A 23,474-nucleotide genomic window follows, 5' to 3' on the forward strand; every position below is an offset into this window, starting at 1 on the left:
ACACCTCGTACACACGTGGCTCTGCTCTGTACACCTCGTACACACGTAGCTCCACTCCATACACCTTTCACACTCTGCTCTCATCCGCACACCTCTTACACACGATTCCGCTCCATACACCTTTCACACGCTGCTCCGCTCCGTACACCTCGTACACACGCGGCTGTGCTCCGTACATCTCGTACACACGCGGCTGTGCTCCGTACACCTAGTACACACGCGGCTGTGCTCCGTACACCTCGTACACATGCGGCTGTGCTCCGTACACCTCGTACACACGGCTCCGCTCCGTACACCTCGTACACATGCGGCTGTGCTCCGTACACCTCGTACACACAGCTCCGTACACCTCTTACACACGACTCCGCTCCGTATACCTCGTACACACGACTACGCTCCGTATACCTCGTACACACGCGGCTGTGCTCCGTACACCTCGTACACACGCGGCTGTGCTCCGTACACCTCGTACACACGCGGCTGTGCTCCGTACACCTCACACGCGGCTGTGCTCCGTACACCTCGTACACACGGCTCCGCTCCGTACACCTCGTACACACGACTCCGCTCCGTACACCTCGTACACACACGGCTCCGCTCCATACACCTCGTACACACGGCTCCGTACACCTCTTACACACGACTACGCTCCGTACACCTCGTACACATGCGGCTGTGCTCCATACACCTCGTACACACGGCTCCGTACACCTCTTACACACGACTCCGCTCCCCGTACACCTTTCACATGCTGCTCCGCTCCGTACACCTCGTACACACGCGGCTGTGCTCCGTACACCTCGTACACACGACTCCACTCCGTACACCTTTCACACGCTGCTCCGCTCCGTACACCTCGTACACACGTGGCTGCGCTCCGTACACCTCGTACACACGCGGCTGTGCTCCGTACACCTCGTACACACGCGGCTGTGCTCCGTACACCTCGTACACACGCGGATGTGCTCCGCTCCGTACACCTCGTACACACGCTGCTCCGCTTCGTACACCTCGTACACCCGCGGCTGCGCTCCGTACACCTCATGCACACGGCTCCGTACACCTCTTACACACATGGCTCCGCTCCGTACACGTCTTACACACACGACTCCGCTCCATACACCTCGTACACACGCGGCTGCGCTCCGTACACCTCGTACACACGGCTCCGTACACATCTTACACACATGACTCCGCTCCATACACCTTTCACACGCTGCCCTGATCCATACACCTCGTACACACATGGCTCTGCTACATCCACACTGTAAACACCTCCTGACCTCACACATAAGCTTACCCTCCTCCGGCGCCATGGCAACCAGCAAAGTCCTGTACACGGATGTCCTCCTCCCGATCATGTGACCCCGTGACTCCTCCCATCCTGTGACCTCATCACAGGTCCTGTGCACAGAGCAGCCATTATGTGGTGTGCTGCTGTGCGGGCCGGGTGCAGGGACTCGGAGCTCTCAGCTGACTGGGTGATATACACACCTCCTAACCAGTGCGGGACAATTAATGTCCCGCCCGGGATCGCGGGGCTGACTGTCAAAATCAGGACAGTCCCGCTGGATCTAGGACGGTTGGGAGGTATGCTAGCCTTAAAGAGCTATCACTTTCTCAAAAACTATTGAGATAAATCATTATAAAAATCCATGAACTCACCTGATTCTGCCACTCTGCTACAGAGATATGCACATTTGTTTCTTCTGGAAAGCAGCATGTGATTTCTCCACATGCAGACCAACTGGGCATTTCTTAAAAGTTGTCTCTTTGGGAATGTGCTTTGGCCCCTCCCTCCTAGAAGCTGCCATTTACAGCTTGGAAGTTGATGTAGTGAAAGGGTGGGACGGGGCGGTAGTCATGGCAGAGGACTTCTGCTCCATCACACCCTGACTTCCCCTCACATACACTCCATGACTCCCAGTCAGCATACCTGCTTTTCCTTTAGTAAGTGTACCTGTGTCTCCAGGTCTAACTCCTTCAGAGTCTCCTCTTTTCTGCAGGGGACTCTCTTCAGTCAATTTCCCACAAACAGAGACACAGTCCGATTGAACGCCTGAACAATAAACTTTACTAAAGACAGGTACATAACGGTTCTCTTCAGCATTTACAGCAGGCTTTACATTAAACAGTTTCCTTGCTGTCCCTGTCTCCTCTCTGATCTTGTCAGCATTTATATCTGGCTTCGTTTTACACAGCTACTTATCTTTCTCTGCCTTTCCTTCATCTTTACTAAGCTCGCTTCCGGAACGGACCATGCCTATTGGTCCTCCAGCATCCTCTGTGCCCAGTCTTACTTTAGTAGGGATTCCTCTAAACTATTTCACCCTGGTCCCGAGTACATCCATCCACTTAGCAAGCCGCCACATTCTGAGTGACCTGTCCTACTGCTTAATTCTTTCCTCCCTGCCAGCCACAGTCCCCCTTATATTGCGCTGTCAGTGCCTCTTTCAATGCTTTCCTTCTTTCTCTGCTGGCATTCCTGGCCTGACTGGACTTTGGACATCTGCAGAGCTGACTGCCCTGACAGGGCGTTTCCGCCCAACTGATTCAAATTTTCAGCGTTTCTGAACCCTAACTGTCACTAGCTCCTCCCACATTAACCATCTATTTGCTGAAACTCTAACCCCACCTAGTGGATAAATTAGGGACACTTACAAAGACATTACAAGCAATTACAAGTAATATTTATGGACAGCTCCTTGTGTCCCTTACAGTAGTATGCTGAGCTGTGATTCAAAGCACCTGGGAGGTAGGAGAGAAAATGAATGTCACCAGAGAAGGCACTGAAGAAACGCCCAGTTGGTCTGCAAGCAGAGATTTCACACGATGCACTTCAGAAGAAAGACGTGAATATCTCTGCAATGGAGTGAAGCAGCACAAAATGGAAAAGAGTGGCAGAATCACTGGAGCTCTGGGATCTTTACAAGATATTTAACTCATTTTTTTTTTACCAAGTTATAGGTTCTCTTTAAGACAAGCAGTGCAATCACAAATTCTGTGCAGATAGCTCTGTTCTTCTCTATGCTTCTCCTGTCTACTATCTTCCTGTTGTCTTATTGTAGGCAGTAAAATTGATTTTTCATTCAGCCATCAAGCCTCTCCTTGCTTGTCATAGTGAGGTGATTGCATTCAATCTTGTACTGTAGGCTGCAAGATACGTAACCTCTTGATGTCAGAAACAGTGAGAACAGAGAGCGCTAAACTGACGCTGCATAGAGCAAGTCCATATTTGATAGGGTTTGGAGAAAAGTGACAGTTAGAAATAGGTTACCCAGGTTGGGAGAGAGGTAGAGTTGGTGGTGCTATGCTGATGATAGTAAGGAGGATTACTAGAAAAGCAGGGCAATCAGAATACCATTTAGTGTAGATGTTGCATGTTTATGCTCATTATTATTATTTATTATAGCGTAATTTATTCCATGGCGCTTTACATGTGAGGAGGGGTATACATAATAAAAATAAATACAATAATTTTGAACAATACAAGTCACAACTGGTACGGGAGAAGAGAGGACCCTGCCCGCGCTCATGAGTCTTGATTTGGAAATAGCATGCCACCGTATTAAAAATTTTGGTAGCTGATCCTGTAGGTGCAATTTATGGAGAGAGGGTCATGAATGGCACTCCTATTCAATTCACTGGTTTTAAAATAAACTAGAAAGCAGTACCATGAACAGAATCCCTGTGGTGTGAATGAAGGCTCAGTTATTAAGCTAGTGTGGGTAAAAGAACCATCCAACACCGGAAACTGGCAGTAAATATATTTTCTCTGAAAGTGGGGAATGTGTTAAAATTTATTTACCAAAACTTACCCATGAAATCCCCCACAGCTCTTGCTTTCAGGCAGTTGATGTTGTCCTTTCAAAATAAGTGACCGCTACCTTCATTTCGCCAAGGCAAGTATAGTAATTGTATAAAATAATCATGTGAATAATGAAAAATGAATGAATATTGGCTAGTTTAATATTTTAAGGCATTCCCTGCCCTTTGAAAAAATATTTCTGGAATAACCAGGTATGAACATTAATTTTCCCATATTACATAGTCAATCATATGTACGACATTCAAATCATGGATTATGTCAGATTTTATTGCTATATGAATACACATGACAAAAAAGAACACTACCAACACTCAAAAACATATACTGTACATCCTAAAGTAAATATATCTGTTTAGATAATGGTATCCCTTTAATATAACAACGTAATGTTCCTTTTCTTTCAAGCTGTAATGGCTGTATTTAGTGAGGATCCTGCAGGCACCTTATCCCCAACGGCCAAAAGAAGAAATTCAACACCAGGTATTTTATAAATATTTTTTTTTCAATTATAACTCTGAAATAACAGAGCTTGCAATAATGAGGAAATACAGTGGCTTGCAAAAGTATTCAACCCCCTGAATAAAAAAATAATAAATAAATAATCTTTATTTTTATATAGCGCTAACATATTCCGCAGCGCTTTACAGGTTGCACACATTATCATCGCTGTCCCCGTTGAGGCTCACAATCTAAATTCCCTATCAGTATGTCTTTGTAAGTTGGTTAAGTGAAGTGAGAAAAATATAGGCATAAATACAATTTATGGGATCAAATAACTTAAAATTGGCTTGTGCATATGTATTCACCCGCTTTGCTATGAAGTCTCTAAAAATTTCTGGTACAAGAAATTACCTTCATAAATCAAATGCTTAGTCAAAGGAAGTCCACCTGTATGCAATCTAAGAGTCACATGGTCATTCAGTATACACACACCTTTTCTGAAATTCCACAGAGGCTGCAGCACCATTACGCAAGAGGCATCATTAATAGTGATGAGTGAGTGTACTCGTTGTTCGGGTTTTCCCCGAGCACGCTTGGGTGGTCTCCGAGTATTTATGACTGCTCGGAGATTTAGTTTTCCTTGCAGCAGCTGAATGATTTGCAACTACTAGACAATTTGATTACATGTGGGAATTCCCTAGCAACCAGGCAACCCCCACATGTACTCAGCCTGGCTACTAGCTCTAAATCATTCAGCTGATATGATGAAAACTTAATGTCCGAACACTAACAAATACTCGGAGGTCACCCGAGCGTGCTCGGGAAAACCAGAGCAACGAGTACACTCGCTCATCACTAATCACTAACCAAACAACACCATCCAAAATCCATTACTTATCCTATAGTTGCATGGTAAATAAAGACACAGCCAGAATAAAGACCTTTATTAGAAATAAGACTAAACACAGTTTTCCATTTTATTTAAAAATAACAAACAAAGTTATACACATCTAACGCCTATTCCACCAAAGCCCTCGTTCTCCTGTAATAAAACTAAAATTAAAAAAAATATATACGATACCTGTCTGTCATTCTGTCCCACGCCGTAATCCATGTCTGGAGGATTAATAGTTTTCAACCTGGACAGTGCCAAGACCGTCCAGGCTGAGAACCACTGGGGAATTAACTACTGCGAGCGGAGCCTCAGTCACCGGTGGAGAGGTCATCCAGGTTACGTCCGATCACTGAGGCTGCGTTCCCAGCCTGGTAGAACTGCTGTGACCTCAGTGAGATCGCCGCTAGCACTATGGGAAAAAGTTGAGTTCACCACAGTTCAAGCACAGTGGATTCACAGCTGATCACTGTGAGAATTTCTGACCATGATCTGGGGTGAATTCACTTAGCTTGAACTTCAGTGACCTCATCACTAACTTTTTCCCACCGTGCTGAGGTCACGGCAGTTCAGCCCTGCTGGGATCACATCCTCAGTAACCGAAGGTAACCTCAATGATGTCACCGCTAGTCACTGAGGCTGTGCTTGCAGCAGCTCATTCACCAGTGGTTCTCAGCTTGGATGGTTGCATCTTGGTACCAACCAGGTTGAAAACTATTAATCCCTCAGACATGGATTACGGCATGAGACAGAACGACGGCCAGGTATAGTATATTGTTTTTTTTATTTTAATTTGATTACAGGAGAACAAGGGCTTCAGTGCAATTAGGTGAGGTCATAAGTATGGTTTAATTAAGATTTTTTAAGGAGTCTGTGTCTTTCTTTCAATGAAAGGACATTTTTCTGGGTGTCTGTGTTTTTATACAATGTGTCTATGTAGTTAGTAATGGGGGCATCTTATCGATGGCTCTCCATTGCTAACCTCTGGGCTTGAATTCACTTGACAAGTGACAACACAAAGGTGACATTAACCCCCCCAACTATCACCCCACTTGCCACCACTACAAGGCAAGTGGTAAGAGCGAGGCTAAGTGTCAGAATTGCGTCATTTTTTAGCGTCCCCCATTTTAATAGCCAGAAAAGGCTAAGTATACAGCTGCGAGCTGATATTAATAGCCTGGGAAGCTCCATGGGTATTACCCCCTTCCCAGGCCCCCAGCCATCGGCTTTCCCTCTGCTAGTTATGAAAATTATGCAGAAGCACACTCCATTTTTTTTCAGAAAAATAATCTTTTATTATATACATGTATAGTAATTTGCACACACTGTACTAATTGTATTTGTCACTGACATCTGTATATCTACCTATTCTATTTGTATTTACTGAATGTAATTCATCTCTTCTATCTTATTGGCACCTGTTGTGATTTTACACTACCACGGCTGCTGAATTGCTGGCTTTTCTTCTATCTATCTATCTATCTATCTATCTATCTATCTATCTATCTATCTATCTATCTATCTATCTATGTAATTGTAGGAAGTGTGATATTGATCCCTTAATATTTTTATTCAATGTAATACTGCTACATTATTTTGTGTATTATCACTACTGTATTTTTTTGGTACTGCTACACTAATAATGTGTATTATCATTAATGATCTGATTGCTAATATGTTTTATACATTTACTGTATGTTAGGGAAAGTTAGCACCCCGGGCCGGTCACTAGTTGAAGGTATAGTGCTAAGGGGAGTAGTACTTCAAACTGATCTCTAGATGGGGGCATTGCAGGGTTAGCCTTATAGCTTAGAAGTAGTTAGGATAGGAAAAAGTTACCGTAGGAGTGGCACAGTGGGATCAGTTAGAGAGCTCTTCCCGGTTTGAGTCAGTTGGGGCAATGGCACCCATGTAGCTGTCTTCAGATACTTACCTGTCCGGCCGGCGCACTCCAGACGGTGTCCCTTGCTGTTTTCCGCCCGGGTTTTCGGACTCGCGGCGCTTCAGCGGCTCACGCATGCGCAGATGCGCTTCTTCCGCCGCTAGAGTTTCTGGGAGGTTGTGACCCGGTGGCTCCGCCCCAACATGGCAGCATCCAGGTATTTCAGTCCGGCGCCTACTCAGGTAAGACGCCTGTCTATCTATTGCGGTCGTGCTAGCATTCTTGCTGGTGCTTTCCCTCGCACCTAGGCTCCCTGTCTCTGTTTTCTCTGCTTTGACTCAGCCGTGCCTATTCTGTTTCTCAGTCGTTCCTGTCCTGTGTCTCTCCCTTGTTTGTTCCTGTGTCGCAGCTGTGCCTGCCCAATGTCTAGTCTTGGCTGTCACCTCTGCCCATTCCTGCCAGTCGTTTCTATTTTTATTTTTCCTTTTTTGCAGCTTCTTGCTGCTGTCGTCTCTGGCCCTCCTGGTTCCACCTGTCTTCAATATTCCTCTGTTCCCGGTTGTTATCCGTTTTCCGGCAGTTGTGGTTTCATCCCCCTTGGGCCTGTTCCAAACACTGTTCCAAACACTCCCTGTATAGGGGGGTAGATCCATCTGGTCTGCTTGTCCTTGGGGGCTCTGAAGCTGTGACTCAGAGGGTCCACTTTTGGGTTTTTCCCCCTGAACTCTAACAGCATACACAGGCCATGGATCCCACTGGAGCCTCGGCTGCCCAGAAGGAACTTGTTTTCTTGCGGGAGAATCAGATCCGTATGATGTCCTTTATGAAATCCACGTCTGCTCCTGCCCCGGTCTTGGCCCCTAACCCTCCTTCCCATCTGGCCAAACCACCTCGGTTTAATGGAGATCCCAAATTGTGTCGGGGTTTTCTTAATCAATGCCGTCTTCATTTTGAACTCTTGCCTCTGCAATACCCTACTGATCGGGCCAAGGTGGCCTTCATAATTTCTCCTTCTTGGAAGGAGATGCTTTAGCATGGGTAAACCCTCTTTGGGAGCGTAATGACCCCATGGTCTCTCAACTGACTTCTTTTTTGGAGACTTTTCGTCGAGTTTTCGACGAACCGGGTCGCCTGGCCTCTACTACAGAGTCTTTGTTTAATCTACACCAAGGGTCTTTAACCGTTGGTCAGAATGCTATTCAGTTCTGGACCTTATCTTCTGATTTGGCTTGGAATAATGAAGCTTTGGTGGGGCGGGGGCTATCCAGACGTATAAAAGGATGAATTAGCCAGTCACGATACTCCAACCATTTTGGAAGATTTGATTGCTTTGGCCACTCATATTGACCTTCGCTTTCAGGAGCGAGCCTGTGAGAGAAGGTTTCCTCGTCCTCCTCCGTCTTCTCGCAGACCACCCAGTCCACATCTCAGGACGTCCACTTCTGTATCAGCACCAGAGCCGATGCAAGTTGATTGCCTTAACCCCTTAGTGACAGAGCCAATTTGGTACTTAATGACCAGGCCAATTTTTGCAATTCTGACCACTGTCACTTTATGAGGTTATAACTCTGGAACGCTTCAACGGATCCCGCTGATTCTGAGATTGTTTTTTCGTGACATATTGTACTTCATGTTAGTGGTAACATTTCTTCGATATTACTTGCGATTATTTATGAAAAAAACGGAAATATGGCGAAAATTTTTAAAATTTTGCAATTTTCAAACTTTGTATTTTTATGCCCTTAAATCAGAGAGATATGTCATAAAAAATAGTTAATAAATAACATTTCCCACATGTCTACTTTACATCAGCACAATTTTGGAAACAAAATTTTTTTTTGTTAGGGAGTTATAAGGGTTAAGAGTTGACCAGCAATTTCTCATTTTTACAACACCATTTTTTTTTAGGGACCACATCACATTTGAAGTCATTTTGAGGGGTCTATATGATAGAAAATAATGAAGTGTGACACCATTCTAAAAACTACACCCCTCAAGGTTCTCAAAACCACATTCAAGAAGTTTATTAACCCTTTACGTGCTTCACAGGAACTGAAACAATGTGGAAGGAAAAAATGAACACTTAACTTTTTTTTGCAAACATCTTAATTCAGAACCATTTTTTTTATTTTCACAAGTGTAAAAACAGAAATGTAACCATAAATTTTGTTATGCAATTTCTCCTGAATACGCCAATACCCTATATGTGGGGGTAAACCACTGTTAGGGCGCACCGCAGAACTTAGAAGTGAAGGAGCGCCGTTTGACTTTTTCAATGCAGAATTGGCTGGAATTGAGATCGGACACCATGTCACATTTAGAGAGCCCCTGATGTACCTAAACAGTGGAAACTCCCCACAAGTGACACCATTTTGGAAACTAGACCCCTTAAGGAACTTATCTAGATGTGTGGTGAGCACTTTGAACCCCCAAGTGCTTCACAGAAGTTTATAACGTAGAGCCGTGAAAATAAAAAATCGCTTTTGTTTACACAAAAATGATCTTTTTGCCCACAAATTCTTATTTTCACAAGGGTAACAGGAGAAATTAGACCACAAAAGTTGTTGTGCAATTTCTCCTGAGTACGCTGATACCCAATATGTGGGGGTAAACAACTGTTAGGGCGCACCGCAGAGCTTGGAAGAGAAGGAGTGCCGCTTTACTTTTTCAATGTAGAATTGGCTGGAATTGAGATCGGACGCCATGTCGCGTTTGGAGAGCCCCTGATGTGCCTAAACAGTAGAAATCCCCCACAAGTGACCCCATTTTGGAAACTAGACCCCCCATGGAACTTATCTAGATGTGTGGTGAGAACCTTGAATGCCCAAGTGCTTCACAGAAGTTTATAATGCAGAGTCGTGAAAATAAAAAATATTTTTTTTTCCACAAAAAAGATATTGTAGCCCCCAAGTTTTTATTTTCACAAGGGTAACAGGAGAAATTGGACTGCAATAGTTGTTGTCCAATTTATCCCGAGTACGCTGATGTGCCATATGTGGCGGTAAACCACTGTTTGGGCGCACGGCAGAGCTCGGAAGGGAAGGAGCGCCTTTTTGGAATGCAGACTTTGATAGAATGGTCTGTGGGCATTATGTTGCGATTGCAGAGCCCCTGATGTACCTAAACTGTAGTAACCCCCCACAAGTGACCCCATTTTGGAAACTAGACCCCCCAAGGAACTTATCTAGATGTGTGGTGAGAACTTTGAATGCCCAAGTGCTTCACAGAAGTTTAGAATGCAGAGTCGTGAAAATAAAAAATATTTTTTTTTTCACAAAAAAGATTTTGTAGCCCCCAAGTTTTTATTTTCACAAGGGTAACAAGAGAAATTTGACCCCAGAAGTTGTTGTCCAATTTATCCCGAGTACGCTGATGCCCCATATGTGGGGGTAACCCACTGTTTGGGCGCACGGCAGAGCTCAGAAGGGAGGGAGCACCATTTGACTTTTTGAGCGCAAAATTGGCTGTCGTGTTTGGAGACCCCCTGATGTACCTAAACAGTGGAAACCCCCCAATTCTAGCTCCAACCCTAACCCCAACACACCCCTAACCCTAATCCCAACCTCATCCATAATCCTAATCACTAACCCTAACCATAATCACAACTCTTACCCCAAAACAACCCTAATGTCAACCCTAACCATAACCCTAATCAAAACCCTAAATCCAACACACCCCTAATCCTAATCTCAACCCTAACCTCAAACCTAACCCTAATCCCAATACACCCCTAATCACAACCCTAACCTTAACCCTAATCCCAAACCTAACCCTAATCCCAAGCGTAACCCTAATGCCAACCCTAACCCTAATACGAACCCTAATCCAAACCCTAACCCTAATCCCAGCTCCAACCCTAACTTTAGCCGCAACCCTAGCCCTAACTTTAGCCCCAACCCTAACCCTAGCCCTAAGGCTACTTTCACACTTGCGTCGTTTGGCATTCCGTCGCAATCCGTCGTTTTGGACAAGAAACGGATCCTGCAAATGTGCCCGCAGGATGCGTTTTTTGCCCATAGACTTGTATTGCCGACGGATCGTGACGGATGGCCACACGTCGCGTCCGTCGTGCACTGGATCAGTTGTGTTTTGGCGGAGCGTCGGCACAAAAAAACGTTCAATGAAACGTTTTTTTGTACGTCGCATCCGCCATTTCTGACCGCGCATGCGTGGCCGTAACTCCGCCCCCTCCTCCCCAGGACATAGATTGGGCAGCGGATGTGTTGAAAAACTACAGCTGCTGCCCACGTTGTGCACAATTTTCACAACGTGCGTCGGTATGTCGGGCCGACGCATTGCGACGGCCCCGTACCGACGTAAGTGTGAAAGAAGCCTAACCCTAAGTTTAGCCCCAACCCTAACCCTAAATTTAGCCCCAACCCTAACCCTAAATTTAGCCCCAACCCTAGCCCTACCCCTAACCTAACCCTACCCCTAACCTAACCCTACCCCTAACTCTACCCCTAACCTAACCCTAACCTAACCCTAACCCTACCCCTAACCCTACCCCTACCCCTAACCCTAACCTAACCCTACCCCTAACCCTACCCCTAACCCTAACCCTAACCCTACCCCTAACCTAACCCTACCCCTAACCCTAACCTAACCCTAACCTAACCCTACCCCTACCCCTAACCCTAACCCTAACCCTAACCCTACCCCTAATTTTAGCCCCAACTGCTGTTCTCCTGCCGGCCGGCAGATGGAGACAGATGGCGGGCGCACTGGGCATGCGTCCGCCATGTTCTGCTGCCGGCGGCCAGGAGGAGCAGCAAGAGGATCCAGGGACCTAGGTGAGTATGCTAGGGTCCCCGAATCCCCCTATTTCTCTGTCCTCTGATGTGCGATCACATCAGAGGACAGAGAATTACACTTTACTTTTTTTTTTTTTTTTTTTGCGGTCGCCGGTAAACAGTTAATTACCGGCGATCGCAAAACAGGGGTCGGTAATACCGACCCCGATCGTGCTCTTTGGGGTCTCGGCTACCCCCGGCAGCCGAGACCCCAAAGATTCTCCCGGTGCCGGCCGGCGGGCGCACTGCGCATGCGCCCGCCATTTTGAAGATGGCGGCGCCCACCGGGAGACACGAGGAGCATCGGGGGAGCTAGGTGAGTATTGGGGGGCCACCTGGGACCCCTTTTCTCTGTCCTCCGATGTGCGATCACATCGGAGGACAGAGAAATTAAAAAGAGATCGCTTTTTTTTTTTTTTTTTTTTTTGCGATCGCCGGTAAACGGTTAATTACCGGCAATCGCAAATGCGGGGTGGGTTAAAAACCCCCCGAATCATGTTCTCCTCGGCCTCGGCAGCCGAGACCCCGGAGAAAATCGGCCTTTGGGGGGCGCTATGGACTTTTTCCACAGCGCTGTTAATTAACGGCGCTGTGGTTTAAGTACCCTTAGCGGCCGCCGTTAAAAGGCGTATCGGCGGTCGCTAAGGGGTTAAAATGAACAACGTCGCAAGGAGAGACGCACCCAAGGTCTTTGTTTCTACTGTGGGAGTGCTTTTTTGAGCCTGTCCAGATCGTCCGGAAAACTCCTCCGCCTAGGTCAGGTAAGATAGTCCTCCCTAGGTGCTTGTGATACCTCTCTACCCCTCACTCTGTCTATCTTGTTGCATGTACTGTAGATGGTAAATGTTTTTCTTTAGAGGCCTATGTAGACTCAGGCGCTGCAGGGAATTTTATTAGGTTAGAGGAGGTCATTACATTTTCCATCCCTGTTAGGACTTTAGAAAATCCCCTCTTTCTCGTTTCTGTGAACGGCAAGCCCCTGCAAGAGACCATAACCCAGGTTACGCAGCTGGTAGAGCTTCAGGTAGGGGCCCTGCATAAGGAGAAAATGGTGTTTTATGTTTTAGCCAGTATCTTTCATCCAATTCTTCTTGGTCTTCCGTGGTTGCGGACCCACGAGCCCACCTTAGATTAGCATAATGGTAATCTGCGTTGGGGAGATTCCTGTTGGGTTCGGTGTCTGCTGCCGGTGCGTCCTGTTGGTGTCCCTTGTTCCCTCTCTATCCCTTCCGGGTTGCCCTCAGATTATAGCTCCTATTCGGATGTCTTCAACAAGAAGGAGGCTGAGAATCCTCATCCACATCGACCCTGCGACTGCCCTATTGATCTCGTTCCTGGTACCACTCCTCCTAGAGGAAGAATCTATCCTCTCTCTCCTGCAGAGACTCAAGCCATGTCAGAGTATGTCCAGGAGAATCTCACCAAAGGCTTCATTCAAAAATCTTCTTCTCCTGCCGGGGCGGGCTTCTTTTTCGTGAAGAAAAAGGATGGCACTCTTCGCCCATGCATTGATTACAGAGGCCTAAACAACATTACAGTGAAGAACAAATACCCATTGCCACTTATTCCTGAACTCTTTGACCGCCTGAGGGGAGCACAAATATTTACCTTGATCTTCGAGGAGCCTATAACCTGGTCCGAATTCGCGCAGGGGATGAGTGGAAGACGGTCACTATGAGTATTTAGTTATGCCATTTGGCCTCTGCAATGCTCCTGCGGTATTCCAAGAATTTGTAAATTATGTCTTCTGAGATTGCCTCTATTCCAGTGTCATGGTCTATCTAGACGACATCATCGTCTTCTCTCCTGATTTACCTACTCACCGACGTGACGTTCGTCAAGTTTTACAAGACTAAGGGAGAATCATCTTTTCGCTAAGATTGGGAAGTGTGTTTTTGAGCAGTCTTCCATACCCTACCTTGGTTATATCGTCTCAAAGGATGGCCAGAAGGTGTCTTCCATTCTAAATTGGCCACGTCCTCTAGGAGTGAAGGCTATCCAGCGTTTTCTTCGCTTTGCCAATTATTATAGGCAATTTATCCCTCATTTCTCCTCATTAACTAGACCAATTTCTGCTCTAGTTCGCAAGGGTGTTGACCCTAATCACTGGCCCCCGGAGGCTGAGGTCACTTTCCAAACCCTGAAACAAGAATTTGTTACAGCCCCGGTGCTCCATCGACCGGATGCCAATAGACCATTTATCCTCGAGGTTGATGCAACTTCTATTGGAGCTGAAGCAGTTCTTTTACAAAGGTCTAACTCTGGTCGTTTAGTCTCCTTTGGTTTTTTCTCTAAAGCATTTTCTTCTTCAGAACACAATTATTCCATTGGGGACAAGGAACTGTTGGCCATTAAACTGGCTTTGGAGGAGTGGCGTTATCTTTTCGAAGGGGCCATTCATCCCTTCATCATTTTCACGGCTCACAAGAATTTGGCCTACGTTCAGTCCACCCAAAGACTAAACCCGCGGCAAGCCAGATGGTCATTGTTCTTTGGACGTTTTGACTTCAAGCTCCACTTTTGACCTGATAATAAGAACATCAAAGCCGATGCCCTATCAAGGTCTTTTCAACCACTGGATGAAGAGGAGAGACCGGCGCATATTGTTGATCCAGCTAGGATCATTTCAGCGGCTCCCTTGAACGTGATCACTCCTCCTCATGGAAAAACCTTTGTGTCAAATCGTGACAAGGTGAAATTCTTGCATTGGGGTCATTCCTCCAGGTTTGCCGGACACATTGGGGGCAAGAAGACTCTCTCCCTTATATGTCACCACCGTCACTTCACCAAGATATCTTTGATTTCATCGCTTCCTGTTCTTCTTGGGCAGCACAGTGGCGCAGTGGTTAGCACTGCAGCCTTGCAGCACTGGGGTCCTGGGTTCTAATCCCACCCAGGACAACATCTGCAAAGAGTTTGTATGTTCTCTCCATGTTTGTGTGGGTTTCCTCCGGGCACTCCGGTCTCCTCCAAAGACATACTGATAAAGAATGTAGATTGTGAGCCCCATCAGGGACAGTGATGATAATGTGTGCAAAACTGTAAAGCGCTGCGGAATATGTTAGCACTATATAAAAATAAAGATTATTATTATTATTATTCTTGCGCCAGAAACAAAGTTCCTCGGCAACTACCTTCGGGACTCCTGCATCCGCTCCCTGTGCCTTCTGTTCCTTGGAGCCATATTGCTATGGACTTTGTAACCGATTTACCTCGATTATCGAATTGCACCATTATCTTGGTAGTTGTGGATAGATTTTCCAAGATGGCCCACTTCATTTCCTTGCCTGGATTGCCTTCTGCCCCTGAGTTGGCGAAGATCTTTTTACACCAAGTCTTCCGACTTCACATATTTCCACAGCATATCGTGTCTGACCAAGAAGTCCAATTTACCTCCCGTTTCTGGAGGGCTCTTTGCGGATTAATGAAAGTGGCTCTGGATTTCTCCTCCGCCTATCATCTTTAGTCCAACAGTCAGGTAGAACGTGTAAATCAAGTTCTCATGTCTTACCTTTGGCATTTCTCCAATGCTCACCAGAATGACTGGGTTTCTCTCCTCCCATGGGCAGAGTTCACCTACAACAATCACCCTAGTGAATCCTCATCTAAGTCTCCTTTTTTGTGGTCTTTGGGCAACATCCCGGCATTCCACTTCCTATTTCTCTGACCGCAGATGTACCTGCGGCGGAATCTCTGTCCTTGGAGTTTTTTAAAATTTGGCAAGAGACTAAAGGGGCTCTTGAGAGGGCTAGTAGCAGAATGAAAAGGTACGCTGACAAATGGCATCTGGACACTTCTCCGTACCGCCCGGGTGATAAAGTCTGACTCTCCTCATGCTACATCAGACTTAAAATTCCCTCTCAGAAGCTAGGTCCACGCTACATTGGTCCCTTCGAGATTTCTAGTCTCATCAATGACGTAGCATACATGTTGAAGTTGCCTGCTTCATTGCGTATTCCCAATGCTTTTCATCTGTCGCTCCTCAAACTTTGCAGTCTTCAATCACTTTCATTCTTCTCCATCTCACTCTCCTTAACCACATACTTCTGATGGTATATTTGAGGTTAAGGATATTCTAGCCAGAAAGACGGTTAGGGGGAGGACTTTATTTTTGATTGACTGGAAAGGATTCCATCCTGAGGAAAGATCATGGGAACCCCTAGAGAACATCGATGCTCCTCATATCTTGAGGAGGTTCCTCTCCAGCATTAAAAGGGGATGGAGTAAGAGAGGGGGTACAGTCACATCTTCAGATACTTACCTGTCCGGCCGGTGCCCTGTCACGTCTTCAGATACTTACCTGTCCGGCTGGCGCGCTCCCGACGGTGTCCTTCGCTGTTTTCCGCCCAGATTTTCGGGCTTGTGGCTCGTGCATGTGCAGATGCGCTTCTTCCGCCACCAGGGTTTCTGGGAGGTTGTGACCAAGTGGCTCCACCCCAACATGGCGGCACCCATCGGGAATTTCAGACCGGCGTTTACTCAGGTAAGACTCCGGTGCATCTATTGCGGTCACGCTGGCATTCTTGCTGGCGCTTTCCCTCGTACCTAGGCTCCCTGTCTCTGTTTCTCTGCTTTGACTCAGTCATGCCTTTTCTGTTTCTCAGTCGTTCCTGTCCTGTGTATCTGCCTTTTTTGTCCCTGTGTCCCAGCTGTGCCTGCCCAGTGTCTAGTCTTGTCTGTCACCTCCGCCCATACCTGCCAGTCATTTCTATTTTTATTTTTCCTTTTTTGCAGCATCTTGTCGCTGTTGTCTCTAGCCCTCATAGTTCCACCTGTCTTCCATATTCCTCTGTTTCCGGTTATTCTCCGTTTTCCTATCCACCCCGTCCATACCCCGGTTTCTTCTCTTCTTTGTCCAGCCCTTGGTCACCCCTTTGGCTCTGGCAGTTATGGTTTCATCCCCCTTGGGCCTGTTCCAAACACTCCCTGTATAGGGGGTGGATCCCTCTGGTCCGCTCATCCTCAGGGGCTCTGAGGCCGCGACCCAGAGGGTCCACTTTTGGGGTTTTCCCCCTGAACTCTAACATCTTGCCCAGGGAGACACTGTGCCACGTAACGTTGCAGAAGAGTGGGCCCAGCATTTAGCATCCAGGGGGCTAGATTACAGAATAAAGTACAGCAGCAGCAGAGCTAGCCCACGCAGAGTGACCGGGGCTGTAGCACTGAGGAAGAAGGCAAAGCAGAACGGGAGCAAGTAATCCAACATGTGGCAGATTTTTGCATGGGCCACTATTCTTAGGACTGGGGCAAAACGGATCACCAATCCGAATGTACCCTATTCATGTCGAATTTATGTTTAGCGATTGTTTTCCAAACATATTCACTCATCACTATTGAGAACTACAAGTCAGGGTTGAGTTATAAAAACACAAAAAAAAATCTCTGATGATCCCTGGGAAAACCATCAAATTCATTATCATCAAATAGAAGAGAATGGAGTATCTTTGCATACAATAAACCATACATTTCATAGAGGTGGCCTCTATGGAAACGTTTAGACAAAAAAGCCTTTAGTTACACACAAAAATTGTAAGACTAATTTATAGTTTGTCAAAAGACATGTGGGAGACTCCCCAAATATGAAGAGGAATGTAAACAGGATGGCTGGTGCCAAAGCAACAAGGCTCATCACCCCAAGAACATTATCCCTACAGTGAAATATGGTGGTGGCAGCATCATGCTGCGGGGCTATTTTTCAGCAGCAGGGACAGGGAAAATGGGCCGAGTAGAAGGGAAGGTGGTTGGTGCAAAATACAGAGATATTCTTGAGCAAAAACTGTTTCAGTATGTCAGTGATTTGAGACTTGGACGGAGGTTCACCTTCCAACAATGACACAAAGCATACTGCTGGAGCAACACACTTGTGGTTAAAGGGGAAACCTGTAATTGTTATTGAGTGACCTAGTCAAAGCCCAGATCTTAACCCAATTGAGAATCTGTTTTCAGTCTTGAAGATTGCTGTGATAGGAAACCGTCTAACTTGAAGGAGCTGGAGCAGTTTTACCCTGAGGAATGGACAAAAATCCCAATGGCAAGTGGTGGAATGCTCATAGAGACTTACCTAAAGCTACTTGCAGTTGTAATTGCCGCAAAAGAGGGCTTTACAAAGTACTGACTTTGGGGGGTGAATAGTTATGCACACTGAAGTTTTCAGTTATGTTGTCCTATTAGTTGCTTGCTTCACAATAAAAAGAAAAACAAATGTTCACAGTTGTAGGCATGTCCTTTAGATAAACTGATGCAAACCTTAAAAAACAGTGAAATTCCAGGTTGTGAGGTAGCAAAATATGGAAAATGCCAAGGGGGAGGAGGGTTAATACTTTAGCAAACCACTGTATAGTTCTAATAATGTTGCTTGAATTTTAACAAAATGATCAATTGATCTGATTTTCACTCAACATGAAATCCCTCTATTCACATCACTGTATACCGCTACAAGTAGTATATGATGTCCACTGTTTTGCTGTCAAAGTAAACAGATTTGTTGAAATGCAAAAAGTGATTAATTTAGTGTTACTTTCTTTTACCTATGGTATCCTATCATGTAATGATTTAACCCCTTCCCAAAGTGGTCAATTTTCATTTTTGGGCTTTAGTTTTCTTCTTTGCCCTTTTCCAAGAGCCATAATATTTTTTTATTTCTTGTCAACATGGCCGTATGAAGACTTGTTTTTTCCTCGACAACTTATATTTTAGAATCACACCATTCATTTTACCATACAATGTTCAGGAAAAAACTGCAGTAAAATGGTGAAAAAAATAAATTCCGCCATTGCTTTTTTGTTTTGTTTTTGCAACATTCATTGTGCAGTAAAAATAAGGCATCATCTATGAGGCGTACAGGTATGACTAGTTTGAGCTGTCTACAACTTGTATGCCCATATTAATAGCTCAAATCGCTCAAATCAGGTGACAGATTCCCTTTAACTTGTCTGCTGCTGGACTTAAAACCTGGCTAAATGTCATTTGTGCTTACAGTATGTCGAAATAGGTTAGGTATGTTGGGATTTTGTGCTTTTAATGACCCTTTAGTCTATAAATCAAGTCACACCTGAACATACCTGAATGCACTGCTCCTTTTCTTTAACCTGTTGTTATCTTATTAGAATGGAAAGACAATGTGCTATATGATGCCGAGTGCCCTGAAGATCTTGCCAGCTTCTGTATTAATGGTCACTGTATTATTCTTGAATCTCTTGGAGAGCCATTATGCAGGTATTGTACATCATATACTACATAATGCCTTGTAATAGTAATAGAATTCTCAATGTGTCAGTAAACCATATAACAGTAATTTAATATTGGTATTTTTTTAAAAGAGAGTTGCACAGTTCTACAGCAGAATAATCCTAGCAACTGTGGTGGGGGTCAATGTATGAAAGGGGCCCAAGATCATCTTCTCTTTCACCTCTTAATTGGTGCCATCACATAGTTAACTAATAATGAGGAGGAAAGCTGAGGGACACCCTTCCTTTCTGCAAAGAATTGAGGCAACATTACACCTTCCTTTGTTGAGGTGGTAAAGAGGGTACGTCCCATTTATTTGTTTTTTTCTATTCTTGGGGCCTCTATCTGTAGGCCTTTGAAGAAATAGAATTTATTGAATAATGTACTGGGAGAATGCACCCAGATGGGTCATTTTGCCGTTTAACCCCTTTCTGACATCAAGACGTAATAATCCGTCCATGTGCCCTGGGCCTATCTGAACAGGGACGGATTATTACGTTCGCGAGATCGCCAGTGAACATGGGGGATGTGCGGGTGATCGACGCCAGGTGTCAGCTGATTCTGACAGATGACACAAGGGACTAAGTGCCAGGAGTGGTCACAGACCGCTCCCGACTGCCTTTGGATCGGAGACCCCGCAGTGTGACACAAAAAATAAGCTGCTATACAGCTCCATCAGCAGAAAAATATAAAAAGTTATAGCTCTCAGAATAAAGCGATGAAAAAATAATTTTTTCTGTAAAATAGATTTTATTGTACAAAAGCACCTAAACATAAAAAAACTATATTAATGAAGTATCGCTCTGATCGCACTGACCTGAAGAATAAAACTGCCTTATCATTTTTGTCACACATGGAACGGTATCACCCCCTCTCCCCCCCCAAAGAAATTCCTGAATTCCTGGTTTTGTTCATTTTGCCACCCAAAAAACAGAATAGAAAAAATAAAAAAAATGTCATGTGCCCAAGAATGGTACCAATAAAAACGTCAACTCATCCCGCAAAAAACAAGACCTCACTTGACTCTGTGGGCCAAAATATGGAAAAATTATAGCTCTCAAAATTTAGCGATGCAAAAACTATTTTTTTGCAATAAAAAGCGTCTTTTAATGTGTGACAGCAGTCAGACCTAAAAACTTGATATAAATATGGTATCACTGCAATCGCACTGACCCGAAGAGTAAAGTCGCCTAATCACTTATGCTGCACGAGGAACGGCGTAAAAAATAAATAAAACCAATTCTTCACATGCTGTTGATTTTTTCATTCTGCCTCCCAAAGATGGCAGTAACGGCTTGGTGCACAATTATCCTGCGCTCTGTGCTGAGCGCTTACGCAGAGGTAATAATAAACAATAAGAAAACAGCTGACTGCACGACCGATACTGCTGACTGTGAATGCTTCAGGCCAATTAACCACAGCTGGCCCGCAGATCTCGGGTGCTTCTGCCAGAAAAATAACTGTCGTAGACACGTGAGTAGAGAAAATGGCAGCACTCACCGATCTTCTATGCAGGTTCCTTTATTAAGACAATATCTTCACGGCACGGGGGTGTACATACATAGAAATGTGGCAGCTAAACGACGGCCGTTTCATGCCCACCTGGCGCTTCAACGGGTTCAATGAGTGAACCGACGTGACGCCTGAAGTAGTGAGTACACACGGTGCTCCTCCCTCCAGCCCCACTCCGCCCACCCACGGTACAAAACTTATTAAAACCAATTAAAAACAATACTGGTGAGTATAAACATAAGCGCTAATCTATACGGATATCAGATCCCCTAATGTTATGCGGCACAGCGGACAAGCCGAATCTGCTATCTTAATCTTGTTGTTCCAGACGAAACGGTGCCCACTAAAAGCAACTAAGCTACTGCAGCTCCCCATCTACATCACAGAGATTGAGTGGAATATAGCAATTATCCCCTCCAATTTCTTATTCTGGTTACTGGGTTCCCCCAAGCTCATCATAGCTAACCTCCCACAATGACTTTATACTGCTGCTAGCATGCATAATGTGAATGATGGACTAAGTGTCATAGAGAGTACTCATGTCCTGATCACAAAAATATAGACATGTTGATTTTGTCGTTGAGAACTGCGGGGCCCATGGCTCCTGTCTGCATGATCCATATTGCTTCTCGTCTTAACAATTCGTTGTGATGGTCGCCCCCTCTTTTTGGCAACTTAACCTGTTCTATGCCAGCAAACATCATTACCCCAGCATTCCCACCATGTATTTCTCGTATGTGACAGATGAGTCTGGGAACTCCCTTCCCTGTTGTTACGGATCTATAATGTTCCCTAAAGCGTATATACAAACACCTGATGGTTTTGCCTATGTAGTACTGCCCACACGGGCACCATACAACATAGACCACATGCTTGGTTAGACATGTTATGAATTGCATCACTTTATGTTCGACCGGTCCGATGTGTAGAATTCTGTCTGTGGTGTGATGTCTACAATATGCGCAATGTCCGCACCGGTAATTCCCCATAGGGGTATTACGTTCCAGCCAACTACTGGTCCTGTTATCTATAATGCGATTTTGTACCAGAGGTACAAACCAGAGGTTTCCATGTAAATCTCTGAAATACATGAATCAGATGGAACCTCTGGCGGAAGATTCCCTGTAATGAGGCAGATGGAGGCAATGTGGACTCCATAGGACCTGTGATCCGGTGGTGTCCGTCTTTTTAGGATTGCATAAAAGTGCTGTCAGCCACAGTTTTGTGCACTTCTGAAAAGAAGAACGCAGCTGAAAAGAGGCCAGACGAAGCCCAGAGTAGCTCTGCTGCCTCATTAGAGTGAATGGATCCCTCAAGGGTTTAATCTGAATCACGTCACTTGGAGATTTAGATCAAAATCACAAGGTACGTGCTCAGCATAGAGCGCTGGATAAAAGTGATCCCAAACGTTATGTGAAATGTTCCCAATAAAAGCTTCAACTCAATTCATTAAAAAAGCAGGCATTCACTCATGTCCGTCATCTGTTAACAGAAATATAAGGAGCTTCCACGTTACTAGTAGCACAAAGGCTCTGAAAAAGCAAAATGGCTCCTCACCCGCCAAAAGAAATTCGGCAAATTCTGCGCTCCCAAATGCAAATGCCCCCTCCCTTCTTATCCACGCAGTGTTCCTAATCCACATATTGCGTCAACATTTGGCATTTGTGAAACGATGAGAGCCCACCTAATTCCTAATAGGTATATACTCACCCTCGGACGCGCCCTGGTTCTAACCCGCAGCCTTCCTTCCTAAGAATCAGCGCTTGAAGGACCTTTCGATGACGTCGCGGCTTGTGATTGGTCGCGTGACGCCCATGTGACCGCTCACGCGACCAATCACAAGCCATGACGTCATTGAAAGGTCCTTCAGGCGCTCATTCTTAGGAAGGTTACAACCAGGGCGCGTCCGAGGGTGAGTATAGCAATATTTTTTATTTTTATTCTTTATTTTACACTTAAATCTGAATTCCGATACCGATTCCCGATATCTTAAACATATCGGGAATCGGTATCGGAATTCCGATTCCAGATTCAGAAGATCGCCGACCTCATGGCCGACCCCACACAGGGGTCGGGTGCCAAAAGTCGGCGACTTCTGAATCTGGCCGACCCGTTTCGCTCAACCCTAGTAAAAATGTAATGTATTCTTTCTTCACCACTCAGTGGAATAAAACTCTATGAGGCACATGTGGAGTCAATATGATCACTGCACCCCTAGATGAATTCATTGGGGAGTGTAGTTTGTAAAATGAGTTCACACATAGGGGGTTTCTGTTGTTCTGGCACCTCAGGGGCTCTGCCAATGTGACATGGCACCCTCAAACCATTCCAACAAAATCTGAACTCCAATAGACGGGCATGGCACCAGGAGATGGAACAGGATCCTTGATGCAAACAACTGGCTAAGACGATGGTGCAGACAACAAGGATTCGGATTCCTGGACCACGGTGTGAATTACTTGTACGATGGACTCCTCGCCAGAGACGGACTACACCTCAACAAACCTGGGAAACACACATTCACCATAAGACTCGCTACACTCATCAGGAGGGCGTTAAACTAGAAGAAGAGGGGACGGGAAGAAAAACATTAGACTTGAACAAAGAAGATCCAGGAAAACATACTCAGAAGGGAGGTAAGAACATTTCTAAAACAATCCACAGCGAGGAGATTGGAACAAAACAAAATCCTCTAAACTGCATGCTCGCAAACGCCAGAAGCCTGACAAACAAGATGGAAGAACTAGAAGCAGAAATATCTACAGGTAACTTTGACATAGTGGGAATAACCGAGACATGGTTAGATGAAAGCTATGACTGGGCAGTTAACTTACAGGGTTACAGTCTGTTTAGAAAGGATCGTAAAAATCGGAGAGGAGGAGGGGTTTGTCTCTATGT

General features: G+C 45.3%; 1 protein-coding gene across 2 annotated transcripts in view; it reads left to right on the forward strand.

Moving 5' to 3' along the window:
- Positions 1–23,474, forward strand: part of EPGN (epithelial mitogen) — a 77,181-nt gene that overhangs the window by 11,158 nt on the left and 42,549 nt on the right. For both annotated transcript variants that reach the window (XM_069743480.1, XM_069743487.1), the window contains exons 2-3: positions 4,235–4,309; positions 18,944–19,052. In XM_069743480.1, coding sequence (XP_069599581.1) covers positions 4,235–4,309; positions 18,944–19,052 — 184 coding nt within the window. The remainder of the gene's footprint in view (positions 1–4,234; positions 4,310–18,943; positions 19,053–23,474) is intronic.

Source organism: Ranitomeya imitator, chromosome 1 (assembly GCF_032444005.1).
Source record: "Ranitomeya imitator isolate aRanImi1 chromosome 1, aRanImi1.pri, whole genome shotgun sequence".
NCBI classification, from domain to species: domain Eukaryota; kingdom Metazoa; phylum Chordata; class Amphibia; order Anura; family Dendrobatidae; genus Ranitomeya; species Ranitomeya imitator.